General features: G+C 38.2%; 1 protein-coding gene across 2 annotated transcripts; it reads left to right on the forward strand.

Moving 5' to 3' along the window:
- The first annotated feature begins 260 nt into the window (after window positions 1–260).
- On the forward strand, window positions 261–18,896 carry alpk3a (alpha-kinase 3a). Of its 2 annotated transcripts, XM_015602009.3 has the most exons (14): window positions 261–527; window positions 1,148–1,186; window positions 1,698–1,819; window positions 2,082–2,199; window positions 2,485–3,871; window positions 10,607–13,025; window positions 13,276–13,423; window positions 14,788–14,915; window positions 15,035–15,070; window positions 15,170–15,444; window positions 15,804–15,892; window positions 16,615–16,832; window positions 17,098–17,146; window positions 17,258–18,896. In XM_015602009.3, the coding sequence occupies exons 1-14, from the start codon at window positions 397–399 to the stop codon at window positions 17,601–17,603; spliced, it is 5,505 nt and encodes a 1,834-aa protein (XP_015457495.3). In that variant the 5' UTR covers window positions 261–396; the 3' UTR covers window positions 17,604–18,896. The 2 variants fall into 2 exon arrangements, with proteins under 2 accessions (XP_015457495.3, XP_015457496.3); XM_015602010.3 differs by lacking the exon at window positions 1,148–1,186.
- The last annotated feature ends 109 nt before the right edge of the window (window positions 18,897–19,005 follow it).

Consider the following 19,005-nt stretch of genomic DNA (forward strand, 5'->3'; position numbering starts at 1 on the left):
TTTTGCCTGTTTAAAAGTAAATATCTCCATTTGCAAAGCAAAGCATGATTTGAGGACTGACAACCTTTAGCCAACTAGCTGGTCCTATTTATAACATGTCCAAGAGCTCTCTCTGATGAAACTTGTTTTTTGAACATTGTAAGCATCTTGGTTGCCACCAGACACCCATCAGAGAACAGCTTAAAAGTTTTTTGAGTATTTTATCGATTTTATTTATCTCAAAGTAAAGTTAATTTGTGTTTTTTTGTTTGTTTCAGTGGCTCTTAACTCAGTAAAGTGGTGCATTTTACACCGGCAGCAAAAAGGCAAAGCCTGGTTGTATTTCACAGAGACAGATAAGCTTTTCTATAAGCCAAGCCAGCGCCTAATTTTTGAACAAAAAAAAACCTGTGGATAATGACATCCCGGCGGCCCATGACCCGTTCTTACTCAAGCAACGGGAGAACAGGCAGCCAAAATGGGGAAGAGGTTCCTTCACCACGTTCAGACAGCCGAAACTACTTATCCAATGTTCGGCCTGAAAACAGGTAGGGCAGCTTTTAAATGTTTCTGTCTAGTTTCTTTTCAGTTTGGTAGAATATATGATGGATCTGTGGCCAGTTATTGTGTAGTTATTGCCGTAAAACAAAAATAGATGGTAAATGGTCTCTTAAGAAAACCTAAGAAAAATAATAGTAAGTGTCCTGCAATTGATCATCAGTTACTAGTTATTATTGTAACCAGTACTATAATACTTTAGCATCATTTATCATTATGTTACATATACTACAATTATAAATTAATACATTAAAATTAAACATTGTGGGTTTACTTAAATATTGTCTTTTCGTTCTTTATTATAAATGATACTGTATTACTTTATAATAAAGAATGGTTACAAAAATACTAATTTAACATGTTCAAGACATAGTATTCATGCCATAATGCTGAAAATGACCATAACACATTTACCAGCATCTGTTCAATACATCAGTGACATGTAGTTACATGAAGTTCATGTAGCACCCATTTCTTTACAGTATCTGATATATTCATTTGACTACAAAATGGCTAATATTGGCACAACAATATATAATAGGTAATATAATGTATAGTTTATTGACTATTGTCTTATGAGTTGCTTTTGGTCTGCCTCTTCTCTAAATAGCTACTCAACTCACAGGTATTCAAACTACAAACCATCGAGGTAAAAAAATGCTTTTACAAGAAATCAATCACCAACTAATAGCACGCCTAACAATATAACTCCCCTCACCCTTTTATTTCGTTTGCAATTCCTTCAAAAACAGACAATGTGGTTTTATTTTCAGAGTTCCCATAGTAGAACGCTTCCAGCCCCTCACTACTGAACAACACTTTGTGGACAAAAGAATCCCTTATGAATGCTTGAAGATATTTGCACTATAAATAATTCTATCAAGGTTTTTAATATTCCCTTACTTTGCTGGAATCACTAAGCAATCTTTCATTCCAGAACAACCAGTGGTAATAATTATTCCTTTAATAAAACACCCCCTCTGTCCTGTTTCAAGCCTTAATTCTGAATGGTTATGAAGTGAATGATTATTTAATCATGTTTGATTGATGCACCACCAGTGCCAGATGGTTAAAAAAGATAAATATGTGGTAAATATATTTGGTCCAAAGCCATCATTTGATATAAAGGTCCCTGTGAGCCCTCTGATTTTCATTTTCAGGAGCACCTTTTGTACTGTCATGGCTCACCTGACAGAAGAAACGCAGCCATGTTTTGAAACTACCATCAAGTCCAAGGCAGTGTCAGAGGCCTGCAATGTGAAATTCTCCTGTGTGGTTTCAGGTATGCTACTGGTTATGGTAGAGTTTACTCATCAGTACTAATGGTAGGGATGACCACCAGAAACCTCAAACTAATCACAGTGGATTTGTTTTAACATGAGTAGGCTTAATACAAGTAATAAAACACAAAACTATTTTTTTTTTGTATTAAACATTTTTTAATAGGATCATTCAAAATCACATGATTAATGCTAATGCTAATAAAACATTTGCCAGTGTTTCACTGATTTGTTTACAACATGTTTCTTATGTTGTCCTTACAGGTTACCCGGTCCCTGAGCTCACTTGGTATAAAGATGATATGGAACTTGACAGATACTGTGGTCTTCCCAAATATGAAATTTTTCGCAATGGAAAAACTCATACACTACACATCTACAAGTAAGTTGATAAAATATTTGCTAGTATATATAAGGGTTCTCTAAGGATTCTACACAACTTTTTACTGTTTCCAACCATTTATTGTCTCTTATTCATGCTTATCTGTGCATTTGAATGATTTCCTTTTTAATACTTTTAACATTGTGAAATGAAACAATGCATTACTTTGCTAATATATGTTCATGAACTAACACAACAGATTAGACACCATGTTACACTACAGCAAATGGGGTTTTGAGTATTGTTACTTTCTGACTATAAAGTGATTATGATGTTTCTTTTCAGCTGTACTGTGGAGGACGCAGCCATCTATCAGGCCTCAGCCAGGAACAGTAAGGGCATTGTTTCTTGTTCTGGGGTATTAGAGGTGGGTTCCATGAGTGAGTACAAGATCCACCAAAGGTTCTTTGCCAAGCTCAAGCAGAAGGCTGATCTGAAACGGCGAGAACTAGAGGAGAGCCGGCGCAGAGGAAAGGAGAACATTCAGCAGGAGCAGCATGAACAGCTTGGCATCAGCCAGGACCGAGTTTTGAGGAAACGTAGGTTACCTGAGGGTCAAGAACTCGGATCGCTTTCCACAGTCCAGGATGGAGTAAACGATGAGAGTAAAGACGAGGCAACCAATGAGGAACAACCAGCAGTGGTTAATGAAGAGGTAAATGGGCTTCCGATGGAAACACAAGAACCAAGCTTAAATGGAGGCCAAGAGAATGATACACCGCAGCTCAATCATGTCCATGAGAACGAGGAAATAAGCAGCACAAAGAAGGCCACCAAAGACAAGGTGAACAGAAAGAAGATCAGGATCTCCAATGGATTTGATGAGGCAGTTTCTAACCAGCCTAACCAAGACTCCAGCGGAGGAGCAGACACATCTGGGGGAATGAGTTTGGCAAACTACTTGGCAGAGTCCTTGCAGTCTCAAACTGCTGATGAGCCGCAGAAGGTCCAGGCACCAGGGATCCCAGGCAATGCAAAAAACGCCACTCAGGAAAAAGGACAAGAATTAGCAAAGGAAACTGAGGGAGAGTGGGTGAAAATCAAAGAAAGGGAAAAGGAACGAGAGCGAGACAGGTCCAGAGAAAGAGAACGAGAAATGTCGCAGGGAAGAGAGAGAGAAAAAGAAAGACAAATTGACTTTGAAAACAGACCTGTGACTGTGTCTGAGGCCCAGTCACAAGCCCACAAAGACAGTGACCATCAACACAAGTCTGCTCTGAGCACAGTGTTCCACTCTCTTAAGGACATATTCTTTGGAAAGGGCAAGAAGTCGTCAGAGACTGCGGATGGCTCAAGGAAAGCCAGCGACATAACTTCTGAAAAAGAAATCCCGCAAGTTGGTCCAGAAGCACATTACTCTCCCCCTCAAACACAGCAAGAGCAAGCTGCTACTTCAGAAGTCTGTGATACGGCCCCAGAACAGGTGGTACAAATGGAAGTTGAACAACCTCATCAAACTGGAGACCCATATGTACATACAGAGTCCCCACTGCAACCACCACCATCGTTACTGCCTGGGATGGTGAGGTCGGACTTAGATGAACGCACTAATGGATTTATCTCTGATAGTACCCAGGACACATCACCAACACATGAGACAGAACAGAAAAGAGCTCAAGAAAAAGAGGGCCCAGAAGCATTGTCCAAAACCCCCTCATCGCCACTGATCGAGGTGAGTTTGTTGTGAATGCTCCTCCCCAGTCTGGTTGCTGTCTATCTTCTGCAGTAGCTACATCATAGCAGGCAAGCACTTGAGGACTATTTAGAGATGGAATGTTTATGTGACGAGACTTGAGTCAATCCCAGGCCAAGAAGGGAACAAGCTATGTGCCCCTAGTGCACAGCCCGGAAAGCACATTGCACATTACAGTCATAAAGGGTTTATTTCTTTAAGCCCAATATTTGGCCCAAAATTTTAGCAAGGAACATTGACACCAATGTGGGTACTTTCTTGTGATTATTCTTCAGCCATTTACATTTCTGAGTACAGTGTGCGTGCTGGCCCTTTAAGACCCAGCTATGAGCAGTGGTTGGGTAAGGTCTCTGGTGAGGGTGAGTGAGGCTGTCTCTCTTTCCCCTTATCTAGACTGGTGAGAGTATGGGTTTCAGTGCGTCAGTAACACTCCACCACAGTTGCGTGCACAGTCTGAGAGCATGATAACAAAAACAGCACCTTTTATCCAGCAAGTTTAGACTTTTTTTTTTACTTCTGTAGCACTGTAATACTAATAATAATTATAATAAAAAATAACTGGTAATATTTTTTGGTTTGTTGCTAATACCTCCATCACATTTCAGATATATAGTTATAGTGTTAAAGTTCCAAATTTTATTTCATCCTATTCGTCCTATTTTGTGATTTAACTGTGATTTAAAGAAATGCTTTTATAATGACAAGGACACTCATAGGTCAGAAGTCACAAGTCACAGGTAGGAATGAGCCAGTTAACATTGGCTCAGTCTTTCCATTTACAGCCTGAGTGCAAAAGTAGTCACGTCGTAAAAGTTGATCTGGAAGTACATTCTCATCTTTGCCTTGGGGACCACAATCTAGCCAGCCCACATATCCTGACTGACTTCGCAAGGCAAAGGAACAGGCCATTTAAATAGCATTAGATGACTGACTAGCCAGCTGACAGCCAGAGTTCACTATTGCTCAGAAGAGAAAGAAAATATTAGATATAAGAAGTATATTAAAATAATTAAGCATACAAGTGATTTTTGGGTAACCATCATGTTAGGAATACATTTTCCATCTTAACTTACAATTTGAATTGAAGCTAAATCATAGAGTCAGTAATTATTATCCCATATCTGAACTTTTTTAGTGCTTGTTTAAAAATATATTTTAAAAACTAATAAAGGAAAAGCCCAACATTGTAACAACCAGTCCAAGCAATGATGCTACTAAAATAAGAAGCGTATGTGAATGTCTGCCATCTACATGACAGAACAATGAGAGACTGTAAGGCAGGTTTAGGCATGGCAGTAGCACCTCTTTACATTGTTCAGATTCCTTACTATCCTCTGCCTTAAAATAAACCTCTTTCTCAGCTGTACATAAGGCTGCCACAATAGCCAAGCCTCCCTATGAGCCTCCACCAATTTACAAATTCCAGCAACTCTTTTACTGGACTGCATATCTTAAGATCCTGTTAAATTATCAAAGAGACAAAGAACAAAGAGTTGTGGCAATGGTATTATTCTATTTAGACTCAATATGAGTGCAACAATTATGTTAGACTAAAGAGGATACTAGTAATGAGACACCCCAGGACAGTTGGTCATGGGAAGGGGTGATTGTAGGGTTGTAGGAAAATATATATGAGTATCTCAATATTATTTTTGCAATACTGTGTCGATTCTCAAAAACACTGTTGCTTTTTTCTTAAACACTTATATGTTTAGAATGGTGGTAGACCGTGACTCATTTTGGGATTTTCCCCCTTAAATCTCAATACATTATCTTGCTTTAAATAGCACAATATATTGAATCATGATTAGGAATGTCAGCAAGTATTGACTTGAAATATTGGTCTAATCTAGGTATGGGTCTGATGCCAATTTTACTAAAAAAGCAATTATCGGTCGATACATTTATACTGTTTTAGTATTTTAATTTTAATATAATTTTACATTCATAACTGCTGTATTGTAAAAAGGATCGTATCACCAGGTTCTTGCCAAAATACCGCCCTACTCTAAATGCTGTATCGCAAACAGCATTTATCTCATCAGTTGAATAATCATTATTTGTAACAACATTTACAATTTCATTCATATGGGAGGTTGTTTCAGTTTCTCCCTTTTAGCAACCTATTTTGCACCTGTCTAGACCAGTTTAGACCAGTGCTTTTCTTGGTAAAATGGAACTGGAACTCTCCTTACACAGTGTGGGAAGTGTGTGTGTGAGTATTCTTATGCTCGACTTTAAGAGGAACTTTCTGAATTCATGGCTATTCTCTGTACTGAAGCACTGTAATGTTACTTCTGCTAATCAAAAGGAAGTGATCGTGTGATGCCTGTTAATAGAATATACATAACACATGATTTTCCACCCTCTGTATCAGGTTTTACAAAAACACGAACACCCCAACACACACCCACCCACCCACCCACCCACCCACACACACACACACACACACACACACACACACACAGTTAACACAGTTACCAGTTCAGGTTTTAAAGATTTATTTACACATACAGAGTTGAAAAGCTTTGTTTTATTTGATACGCTTTGATAAGAATAGAATATATTTAAAAATCTAAAACAGAAAAATGTCAAATAAGCATAAAATAAGAACAAAATATGAACAGATAATAATATGATAAAAATGTTTAAGAATGGAATAGTAATGCATACTGTATACATATTATTATTATTATTATTATTATTTTTATTAAATTAATAATAATATAATAGCATGATCACTTTTTATTATTTTGATCTAACAGTTACAAAAAAAAGGAAAGGAGGCTGAAGCTAAGGTTTGGGAGCACTTCCTAATGCAGCTCGTAAATGCGATTTGTAGCCAGCTAATGATCTTTCCTAGTACTTCCTTATACTATTTTGTTCTGAATGTGTTAGGTCAGATGACCGACTCAGAGAACAGTGAGGGAAATGACAAAACCTTCAGCTCACTCCTTTTAAAGTAGTCCATTATGAATTCTGTGTTCACAGGACCAAAGTTCCAAAATTCATCAGGCTTATTTAGATTTTTCCTTAAAAAATCTGATGGTGTATTTTGTGGCAGTAATGCAGGAAAAGTTTTTACTTGATGATTTTCTTTCATGAAGGTCATACAGTATTTGTACAGTTGTGACTGTACAGTAGAACAGATCACCAGAATGTTCCTGAAAGAGTTTTTTCAGTCAAATGAGGGTTTTGCCTTTGTAACAACCCTACAAGCATTCAGAAAGTTTCCCGGTCTTTCAGACCTCAACTTGATCTCCACCATTCTGGTTAATTGCTAATTCGTAATTACATAACCGAGTAAACTGCTTCCTCAACAAACTAATTACGGACCTAAATCTTGATTATCTGTCAGCTCAACTCTCACACATGCTCATTTTGTCACTCTAATATTGTCCCAAAAAAAAATAATATACTAATACTTTGCTTATTATGATGATAAGAGTGTTTCATCTGACTATTTCATCTCACTGACTATATAGAGTTACAGTAACACTGTAAATGATTTTGATCAGGGATGCCCAAACCTTTGTATGATAATATTCATATAGAGTTCAATTTAAATATTGAATTTTAGAATTAATTTAACATATGAAATAAGTTTGGAACATATGGAATAAGCTATTTGCACAGACACTTTACATCTACAGGCTCAGAAGCAATTGTACAATTAATTAAAAGTGCATGAAATGTGTCGAGCTTGTGTAGAAATGTGTTTTGCGCAGATACAATCAATGCTGCAAGATGATAGGCCAGTGCTGTACAGTATAAAGGGGTAATGACCACAAAATGAAACACATTACAAAAGCAACTCTTGAGTTCCTTAAAGCAAAAGAAATCTGAGTCAGTCATCTGACCTAAAGCAGAGTCTGCTTTTTACTAACTGATGACAAAAGTAAAGTAAAAATATTTTGTAACAAGAACAAAACAGGAATTCTGGGCCTTTTTTCTTGGGGAAAGGGTCAAAATATTACATATATGTTAAAAAAATATACATACGGTAGACCTATTTCTTTAAATGTCCCGTTACAATTTTGACCATGACCAGATAAATTGGTTAAGAAAAGCTAATTTTGGTTAAAAGCTTTTCTTCTGGTTGAATATTTGTCAGTGTTCATGGCAAAATTGATAAAGATTTTTTTTCTTTTTTGGTTTGCTCACACAGACCTGACTTTTAAGGCCCTTTAATGTAATTTTACAACCACATTAGGTTTGTGATTGTGGTCATTGTCCTTTTAGTACCCACAACTCCATGCTTTATAATTTTATAGCTATTGCTTATGATTATGCTAAAGAATTATTTTTTTTCTTATTCAATACACTTTGCAGTGTCCCAGTTCCAAAATAGTTCCCATTTCCCGAGAACATGTTGTTACCAGTTTGCTTAACACTTTTGTACAGTGTTTTTAGGGTTTTATTGTTTATTTTTGCATTGGTAGATATTGTAGATATTTAAGCAAGAGCTTCTTTCTTGTATAGCAGTTTATGATGATGTCAAAATTGCTTGACTCAGCAGCTGTCAGTTTGGTCCAGGCCTGTGCCTTGGTGTGTCTTAAGTTATTGAGAAATTGAGAAACCATCTGAACTATTTTTTTCTCTCAGCTGAGAGTGGCTGATGATGATCTTTATTAAGATTATACAAAGTGTTTACACTTCCCAATAATATGATTCAACTTATATGCTTGGAATCTGCTATTGCTAATAATATTTAAAAACCTGTTTCCAGAAAAAAACTGTTAATCTTTTGATTTCAGCTGGTGTTCATGATGTATGCCAGTGATTTTAATGTGTAATGTGTTTACAGTGCTTTGTAGAAATGATTGCATTACATTATTGCATTACTGGATGACAAATGGCAAATATTTCCACAGTATGTTTATTGCAAACAAATTCTTAAATAAAGCTTAATATTAGACGCCTTCCATTGAATAACCTTTTTTTTGGAGAAAAATCTGCTTTATTTAGATAACTGATTTCTTCCAAAAGGCAGAAATGTTTGATTTATGGTTATTTATTAGAAAGGCTCATTTGTCAGCAGTTTCTCACTCTCTGGCCCCTATCTTTCACCATGCGTAAGGAGCATCGCAGTGCTCATTGCCACCTTTCACCCTGCCAATAGTCAATTTTCAGGCCTGCCAAAGTCAAAGTGAACCTGACTCTTAAAGGGAATGGCAAGTGACGCGCTGAGTGGTTTATTTCACATTTTGCACAAAACACAGCCATGATTAATTAAGAGAATAAGTACATGTCTTTTAAGCATTTTAGAGCCGTGAAAACCATACTTTTCACGTCCTTGCGATACCAAAGACAAATTAATACGCCCTATATGGGACAATAAAATCTCATCTAGTCACACAAGAGATATATTTTAGTTAAATAAAACCCTGCCAATGTAAATCCAGATACTATCCTAATATAGATTCTTTGTTAGTGCCAGGTGTAAAAAGGCTCTTTGATTGCTATTGTGTTTTTATTAAAAAAATAATTTCTCTTTAGCCACTATCTCATGTGGCCAGTTTTTAGGAGAGCTTTTATTGGCATAATGCTGTGGGAAAGCCTTGTCTATGCTGTGTCTATTATGTATTTTTTTATGATATGTATTTAAAATGCTATACTAAATAATTTAATTATATGGCATCTTTAAAAGATCCAGAGGTAGAGGTCAATGCTAATATAGAAGTCTTTTTTTTTAGGAAATTATCCTTCATCTGTGTGATTTTTTTCATAACATGGCACAAAATTTTAATATATAAATATAACTTCTAAATCATACAGCACCCTTTTTGGGAGATTAAATGCATTTTGTTTTTTAAATTCCAAAAGAATAATACACTTTGCGACACAACTGCAGTTGCCTATATAATGAAATACATTTAATGATCATAAGATCAGCACAGACATTGTAGAATTTGCATTGGATTACAAGCAGATGCACAAACACTGTCAGATGCCCTTCACAGTGTGTAGCTCTCAGTTTACTTCTCTGTATATTTGTTTTGGGTGGCGGTGATCATAAAAGTGTGGGTCATGTGTTTCTTCTGATGTTTTCTGTGTTTATAATGACCTCAGCAGAAGTAAATGTCGTAGGTAAAATGGAGACACTGTAAAACTCTGAGAGGTGATAAAAAATAGGTTGTTTTCCTGTATTGATAATCAGAAAGTTGCAAAATCTTGTTATTAAGCCTGTTGGCCAATTCTTACTTTGCCTTTTGTAAACAGATATAAGTTATTTTTTTATATTTTCCTGAAAAAAATAGGATTACATTATACAAGCAAAGTACAAGCAATACAAGATTTTATTAACACTAATTATATTGTAATATAACATATTGTCATGGAATAAATAAAAATAAATTAAGCTGTTACCAATCACATGTCAATCTGTAAATATACTCTAGTATATATATCCAGCTACACTACAAGTCTGTATAGTTTATTGTTAGGCTTTTATAGGACTTGGGGACTTTCCAGTGTCTTTGTTCAAAGCAGATATTTTGATCACCATTCACATGAATTTCAATGTCATCTGTTACACTGATCTGTCGTGGATGACTGTCAGCTGTTCACTATTCGCTGCAATGTGAGAAGATGCCATGCCATGACTGTGGGCAACTAAACTGCAGTAAATCACTGATCACTTATACTGCAGCATAGTTACAGAGCATGCTTGTTTACATCTTGTAATAAGCGCTTGTGTGTGTTTTTCTCAAGGCCACAGAAGATCGTACAGAAGGCAACACAAATGAGGACATGGCCAATATGCCGTGTGAGACTGCTGAGGAGGAATGTACTTCTCCCATGGATCAGGTGGCACGAGCTGATGGAGAAATGCATGCTGCTGGGGAGCGAGACTATACCGCAGACTTTACACAGAAGCCAGAGGCCTCGCTGACAGGCCCAAACATGACAGACCTGGAAAGCACAGAGGGCTATCCCGAGGTTCACCTTTCACAGCCAGTCGGCCATACTTCTCCTCTGGTGCCAATCAAACTTGAAGAAGAGGAGAAAATGAATGTAGATGAAAAAGAGGCAGAAAAAAGCTGTCCTTCTGTGAAGGAAACAGAACCAAATGTGCTGAAGACGCAGGAAGGATGTTCTCTTATGAAAGAAAGTGAAGGCAAAGATGAGATAAGGGCAGCAATAGCAGTAGTCACAAATCCCACAGAGGACACTAAGACTGTTGAGGTTACAGGCCAGTCACCTGTTTCTTTACAAGAAACCAAACAGGAATGTCAAACTGATGTTCAAGATGAACCCACCTCAGAGCCAAGCATGGACAGTCTTCAAGAAAATAAAAATTCCATCCCTACAGTGATGATTGTCCCTGTGGAGAATGAGCAGCAAGCTGTAGAAGCATGTGTTAAAGGTAATGATAAAATGGATGGAAATGTTAGTAGTGCTGAAAGTGATGCAAGCAAAGCTGATAGTAATGACGAAAGAACAAAATTGAATGTAGATGAAGTGGAGCTGGGTATGAGTACTAAAGAAAAGAAAGTGGATGTTGTTGAAAAGAAGGAAAACAAGAATGTTAGCTCTGATCATGGTGCTTCAGGTACTGGGCTACAACCAGATGTCTCTAAATATACTAGACAATCTGAAGTGGAGGGAATACAAACGCATTTAAGCCCAGTCACAGCAGATAAACCCAAGACCTTCACCAAAGTTCAGACTGAGAGATACATGGTTGAGTCTAAGGACCAGTCTCTGACTCCTCCAATCATAATCCTTCCAGACACAAGGGAAACGGTCATTAAAAATGTAGCCAAGATGAGAGCTACACCAGTGATCCCAGAAATCAAAGTCACTGCCTCAGAAAAGGTCAAACGTGAGGAAACTGTTAGTGTCCCCAGAATCGATGCCCTGGTGTCAGAACCTGAGAGAGTTTTGCAGCCGTTGGCACAAGAAGTCGCACACATATTTAGAGATAATGAACCCAAATCGCAAGAGCCAACAGATGATGCAAAAAGAGCACAAAGTGAGGTCACAAAAGAGGACAAGATAGTGACTAATGCACAATCTGTAGGTGTTACTCCTACTCAGCAAGAAAGGAATGTAAATTGCTCTCCTTCATGCCAAAGAAAGCAGGAGCTTCAAAATCAAGAGTCAAGAGCGGGCCACAGAGAAGATCAAGCAAAGGCCACAAGTGGGTGGAATAGAGGAAATGACATCAGCAGCATTCCTACAATCAGCATAGCATGTGCTGATGATGTTACACCTTCTCAAGACGGGCAAGTACCTGGCCAGCTTGCCCTCAATGATACAGTTCTGCCTGAGGGCGTTGATCCCAAAATGCAAGTGTATACACTTCCCTCTGTCTCCACTGCACACAAAGAGAACACTCCAGAAAACAATACAACAAATGTACTGTCACCAGATTCTTTGGCTGCCATACTCAGAAAAGTTGAGGGTGATCTGAACCATTTAGGCAACAGAAGTACTGGAACAGAAAGTGTGTCTGACAAAAGGACTTTAGAGACGCAAACCAGCTCTGATGTTCACTCACTCTTATCAGCAAAAACATCTGATGTGGATCCTGAAGTAGATAGGCTCCAAAGGGATAAACCTGCAATGGAGAAACTTGGCCTAACAGCCCCTGTGGGACCTACACTCCCCCCACTGAGCCCAGCTAGTTTGCGTAGGCTTATGGCAAAAAATAACCCGAATTTAGAAAGTCAGAGTTCCATTCCAGCAATCTCAGCAGACGGAAGTGAGAAGAAAGGTGAAGAGAGTGGAGGTAGCACACCCACGTCAACTCTGTCCTGTGAGAGTAGTCCCAAAATGAAGCGGCGTGACAGCCTGACCCTCATCCCGTCCGCCACCCCAGAGGAACTGGCATCTGGGGCCCGCCGAAAGATCTACCTTGCCAAAACAAAGTCTGAAGATGAGGGATTGGACACTACCAATAAGAGAGACAGTCCAAAAATGTCCCCCAGCCAGGCACGCAGGGCAGCTTTCTTGCAGCTTCAGAGTGGACAGCAAACTCCACCTATGGAAAGGCGTTCACCCTTGCTTGGACGTCGAAAAACCACATTGGAGGTGCCAAAACCTAAGGAGGAGACCACAGAGGAGACAGACAATTCAAACACAGAGAGCAAACCTGCAGAGAAAGAGAAGCTAGACCCATTTAAAGGTAAAAAAAAAATATTTATTACTAATTCTTTATTATTTCATTATGTTCATTAAGTCACAATATGGTGATTTTATCTTTATCTGGAGCTTAGCTGCCTGTTGCGTCCAGTCCTTTGAGATAACTGAGAGTGGAATCTGAATAAGGGATGTGGAATGTTGGAATGTTGGATAGAAGCACATGGAAACCTAATCCAGGATATCATTACTTTACCTTAACTTCAATGGGATGCCCCAATCCCCTCTCTGCTTAGCTCCTCAGGTAATCCGAAAGATCAGGGGAGAACCGTTCTCCGACGCCTCTGGCCACTTGAAGCTGTGGTGTCAGTTTTTCAACGTGCTCAGTGACTCCACCATCACCTGGTTCAAGGATGAAGAAGAGATTATGAAGTTTACAAGAAGGTAAATCTTTTTTTTTTTTATTCTCATAAAAATGTAACTCATCTGACCATACATTTGTTTGCTTTTCTGTGCTAGATAATCCACATTGCAAGCAAGGTCATAATGTGTGAAAAAGCTGTGTACTTGCCTCCTGTTCCTTTCTTTAAAAAGGTTGGGCGTCCAAATGGGTCCAGTGGAGAGGTGATGCCTGTTTTTACCCCACTGGGAGGATCCATCGATGGGAAGGGCAAGGGGCTCTGCTCTTCTCAGGGGAACTTCTAAAACTGAAAAAAATAGTGTAGTTCACAGAGCATGGCCAATCAAATAATACTTATCGGCAATGGCTATGTAATTTTGGTTAAATAATAAAACAGTATTGTGATTTTATTGTTTGTGTTGTTTTGTGATAATTTACCCCTGCCAGCTGCCAGAAAGAATGAAGTTTTTGGGGCTTCTTCTTTAAATGTTTTAGATGTTCAGCAAAAAGTTTTTTTTCTCCCCCAGTCTGTGTTAGCAGCGGGCTAGTGTGCTAAGAGAGGGAGAATTTGGTTTAATGGTTAAGGGCACAACGCCGTGGCTATCCCTACACATTTTTTCCAAACTAAAGTCTGAGTATGGTGTGTAAATAATGTGTATATATATATATATGTATGTATATATATATATAAAACCTTTTCGTTTTGTACAGTTTTTGTGCTTGTCTTTCCACTCCACTTTATGGTTTACCTCACAGCTATAGACCTTGCTTTTTAGCCTCACGTTACCCCAAAGTCCCCATGCAGGGTAGGCTCCTATGAGAGATCCTATGCTCTAAGCCACTGTCACTATGAAATTCTGGATCATGCTGCTTGTCATCTGAGAGAGCACAATTGGTCTTGCGATGAGCTTTGCCTCAGTGATGAGGCATCAGTGGCAGTTCTAAAAAGTAACAAAGGAGACATGTGCTAAACTTCACCCTCCTATTGTTAGTGGAGTTCATACAAACTAGTTTTGTGTAAATGGCCTTCTAAATTTAGAAACAACAACAAAAAAAACAGATTTAAAGTTACTGCTAAGGTTTCTGCATAGGCTTTAGGCCCATATACACGTGAACCCTACAGCTGGGACACAGGAAGATGAAGCTAATGCCAGAAGGAGTGGTGGTAAACTGACACCAATCCATTTCAACATCAGAGGAGAGGGTATTAAAGTCTATATTTGTGTCACTAGATGCAATGTCAGCAGACCCGCACCTTGGACTTCCACATTCGCCCACAAGTACTGCCAATGTGCACATTTCTGTACAGCAGTGCCCTCATGTGGGCAATCAACAATCACACTGATTTAGGTAAGCTGAGCCATCGACCCATCGGCTAATAGATATCATCAAAACTTCTGTTTTCCAGTGCAGGGGATGAAAGTCAGGTGGCACTGGCCATTGTCCAGGCGTCCAGCAAAGACTGCGGAGTGTATGGCTGCACGATCAAGAACGAATATGGCACTGACTCCACTGACTACTTACTCAGCGAAGACAGTAATCCTGCATTTACTCATTGATTCACTGTTTGTAAACTGAACCAAAAACTGTCTAGTACACTGAACCTACCTTGTATTAATATCAATACCTTGTATTCCCTCTTCTCTCTTCTGCAGTCCTGGCAGAATTCTTCTTAAGAGATGATTTAGAAGGTAAGCATCAACCTCATGAGGAAGGCCAACAGAACATTTTTTAGCAGGATAGCACCTCTAAGACTCATCCGATATGCTTTTGTCTGGTGGTGTCCACAGTGGGAGAGGAGATCGAGATGACACCCTTGATGTTCACTAAAGGCCTGGCAGACCCGGGATACTGGGGCGAAAAGCTTTTCGGACGCATCATGACAGAGGAGGTGCAGCTCGGGGAGGGCTGCACACACAAGGCCAGCAGGGCCAAGGTCATATATGGTCTGGAACCTATCTTTGAGTCAGGAAGCACCTGTATAGCCAAAGTAAGAAACCCCATTGCGTACGGGACCAAAGAGGAGACCAGTCTGTCTGAGAGAAATCTAGAGGTCACCAAACAGGTAAACACTTCAGTTTTAATTCATATTAAAGAGCAATAACCAAGAGCAATAGATTCTGTTACCATAGCTATAAAAAAACACAGTATGACAGAAAAAATTCAATGACTGGAAACTTTCTTTACAACAAAAAAATTACCATGTTTATTTATGACCAAACAGAGTCATGAGATAACCACTTATGAACACACCAATGCTGTTTCAGTTTGAAGTTTTGGGGTTTATTTGTCATTTGCACAATATGCATTGCAATAGTTTAGGTAGTAGAGGCTAATATACAAAACTAATATAGTGAATAATACTAAAAAATGTACGAAACTAAAATATGTGATAACCCTTTTTTTCTATATCTGTGTCCTTAGGAATGTAAAATCCAGAACACAGTTCGAGAATACTGCAAAATCTTTGCAGCTGAGGCAAGAGTGATAGACAACTTTGGTTTTTCATTAGAGTAAGTAACATGTTTTGTGTGTCTATTTTAAACATACTCTTAGGCAAAGTCTGTCAAATAATTCAAGTCTAACTCAAAATACCATGTTTCGTGGAATACACTGGAGAGATGGACAGTTATTAACTCTTTTAGATGAAAAACTGTTTATTACTGTTTTATTGTCCGAATAAGCTTTTTAATTCAATTTTTCTGCAGGTGCCTTAAATTTTTCACTCATACTGTAAATTAAATTCTACTTTTTACGACCAAAGAAGATTGAATTAAACTCAATTTGATTAAATTCAGATTTATTTATAAAGCAATTTTTTATAACAATGTCACAAAGCAACTTTAGAGAGATAGGGCTCCAAGCCCAGGTGACAGTGGCAAGGACAAACTCTCCTCAGGGTAAGAGGAAGAAACCTTTGCAGGAACCAAGACTCCATCTACTTCACCCTGGTCGACACTAGATATCAGAACAAGCAACAGAATACCATGAATAACTCAACTGCATTAGCCCAAAGTGCAATTATGGTGCGTGGCTGTCAACAACAGATAATTCATCTTGTAATCTTCATCTTGCAGAGGACCGCCCCCATAAAATAGAAAATTAATTCTGTCGGCATAGGGCTATAGTAAACTTAATGTTTTTCTGTACATTTAATATGTTACTCTAGCATTATTAAAGCATCTAAGGTTACCAAACCACTGATTTTGTGCTTTTTGCTTTGCTGAACAAACAGAGTGCTCCCTTTATATTTGATGTACCGGCCGGCCAACACCATCCCATATACCACAGTAGAAGCTGATCTGACCGGTGTCTATGTGAAATATTGCCTGATGGACAGCACTGGCAGGATGATCACTCAAACAAGCTCTGAGGTGGAACAAAAGTGCTGCACTTTCCAACACTGGATTCACCAGTGGACAAACGGCAATCTGCTAGTCACTCGGCTAGAAGGTGAAGTCACGTAGACAAGAACTGCCCATTCTGTTTCTGCAGATCTCCCCTCCCGCAGAGTTTTGTTTCAGCCATAATCACACTATGTGTTTAACTGAATGAGGCATATTAGATAAGAATTAAAACTCAAAACTATGCTGAAGGACAGATCTCCAGGAAGAGAGAGACAAATCCTATTCTGTATTAAATAACAGACTATAACACATAATAACATAACTGATATGTAATTAATCATGAATTAATATTTTAACTTACCATATTTCAGGTGTGGATACAAAGATTACAAACATTGCGATTGCATCAAAGTCCAAAGGGTTTGTCTAAATTTTTTACTATTCATTTCTTATTACTATTATATTCTTTATTTTACTGAATGAGGCTCATTTCAGTCATAATATGAAAAAAGATTATCCTTTGTGCTTTAGGTATCAAGGTCTAACAGATGAAGGTTCTCCGAAGATACTGGAACATTTTGTGACACAGCATCAGTGCAACTACTACTGCGGTCTGCTCGGCCTGAGACCCCTGAAGCTCATGGACTCTCTGCAGCAGCCGAAAGTAAAGACCTCAAGGAGCCCTTTGCTGGCCCGGAGGGTCAGCACTGGTTCATCCAGCCCTCTGTCCCAGAAGAAAAGCTTGAGCAGTCCTCAAACAGCCAGAAAAGGCAACTCTAGTCCAAAAGTGGCAAAAAAGACTGGTGAAGATGGGGAGAACAAGCCCGCTACCAAGCATAAAACAGTGGAAGTCCCAAAAACTGTTAGGATGCGGTAAAGAAAGCAGGAGAAATGGAATTGATGTGAAAAGGAATGGGTCACTTGATCCATCTCCTTTCATTTTCTTTGAATACTCCTCATTTTTCTGTCTGTGTTATATTGTGCTGTACATTCGATTGTAGGAAGGCCAAAACAATGCACTTTGTCAGCTTTTTAGCAGACTGGCATGAATTCAAAATTCTGATTACTCTGTTTATAGCCTATGCTATTATGCAACATAATAAGGAAAATTACTATATAGCCACAATAGACAGAGGAGTCGGTCAGTGACCAGAAGAGTCTGGCAACTGTGATGTAATATTTTGTACGTTGCTCTGCAACAATTGCCACCTCTCAAACTTTGCCAATGTCTTTATGCTACGGTGAAGTAAGCTTTCGCTGGTGCCACCAATAAGAATAGAGAAACTGCAAATAAATACATTTGCATTGGCATACAAATCTTTAATTTAAACTAAAACATCTGAAGATGTTTTAAAACATCTGTGATGTGTTTTGATGAAAAAGAAATGCTGATTTTCTTTTGTAGATACCACTGGATTCACGTTGGCTATAAAATAGTTTTGTGTTTTAAAACTGTGGCCAGGATTCTAATATGTGGCAGTGCATTGCACTGGAATGCAACACTATATGTTTTTCTATGTAACGGTTTAATCATTAGCAACCAGAGTTTTATTAGTAGTTTATTAATACAGTAAGGTTCACCTACTGTACTTTTTGCTTACTTTTTCTGTGTATACTATTTTTAAATTAAATGGTAATGTTCAGATGTTAAGTAATGAGTGAACATGTTTTTATCTTAAATGTGTAGTGAAGGGAGTGCGCCTTGCTTTATTGTCACTGTAAAGCTGTTTACTTCTGTCCTTTTGGACTGTAAACACATGGGACGACCACATGTCTACAACACTAGGCAACAGTAAAACAGTAACAGACCTTGCACTTTTGAGCTTGTTCATAATACTAATTCTTTTCTCTTTTTTCCCCAAAATAAACAGCCATCATTTTATTTATGAGTAATAATAATGCAGAATTAACAGTAGTATTAATAGTTTAACTGACTATAATATATTATTCATGTGTCTGAAGGTTTACTAAATGTAAGGGTTAAAATGTAAGCATTTTAACCTTTACATTTACCCTCATATAAACATACTTGGAAGTGTATGAAGTGTGAATGTGTGTCTGTATGAGTGAGCGAGAGAGGAAGCCTTTGTGTAGAGAATATAATGTATTTTAGCTATTTTGTTGTGAAGTGCATTTTGTTTTTGTAAATTACAGTACAATATGTAAATAACTGATTTCGTTTCATTTTTCAAGCATACTTAAAATTTTCCCAAAAATCATCAGTGTGCCTTAGAATATTGTGTGCCTTATGTTTGAATTTTACCAGTCAGGTTGCAAGA

Source organism: Astyanax mexicanus, chromosome 9, assembly GCF_023375975.1.
Source record: "Astyanax mexicanus isolate ESR-SI-001 chromosome 9, AstMex3_surface, whole genome shotgun sequence".
NCBI lineage: Eukaryota > Metazoa > Chordata > Actinopteri > Characiformes > Acestrorhamphidae > Astyanax > Astyanax mexicanus.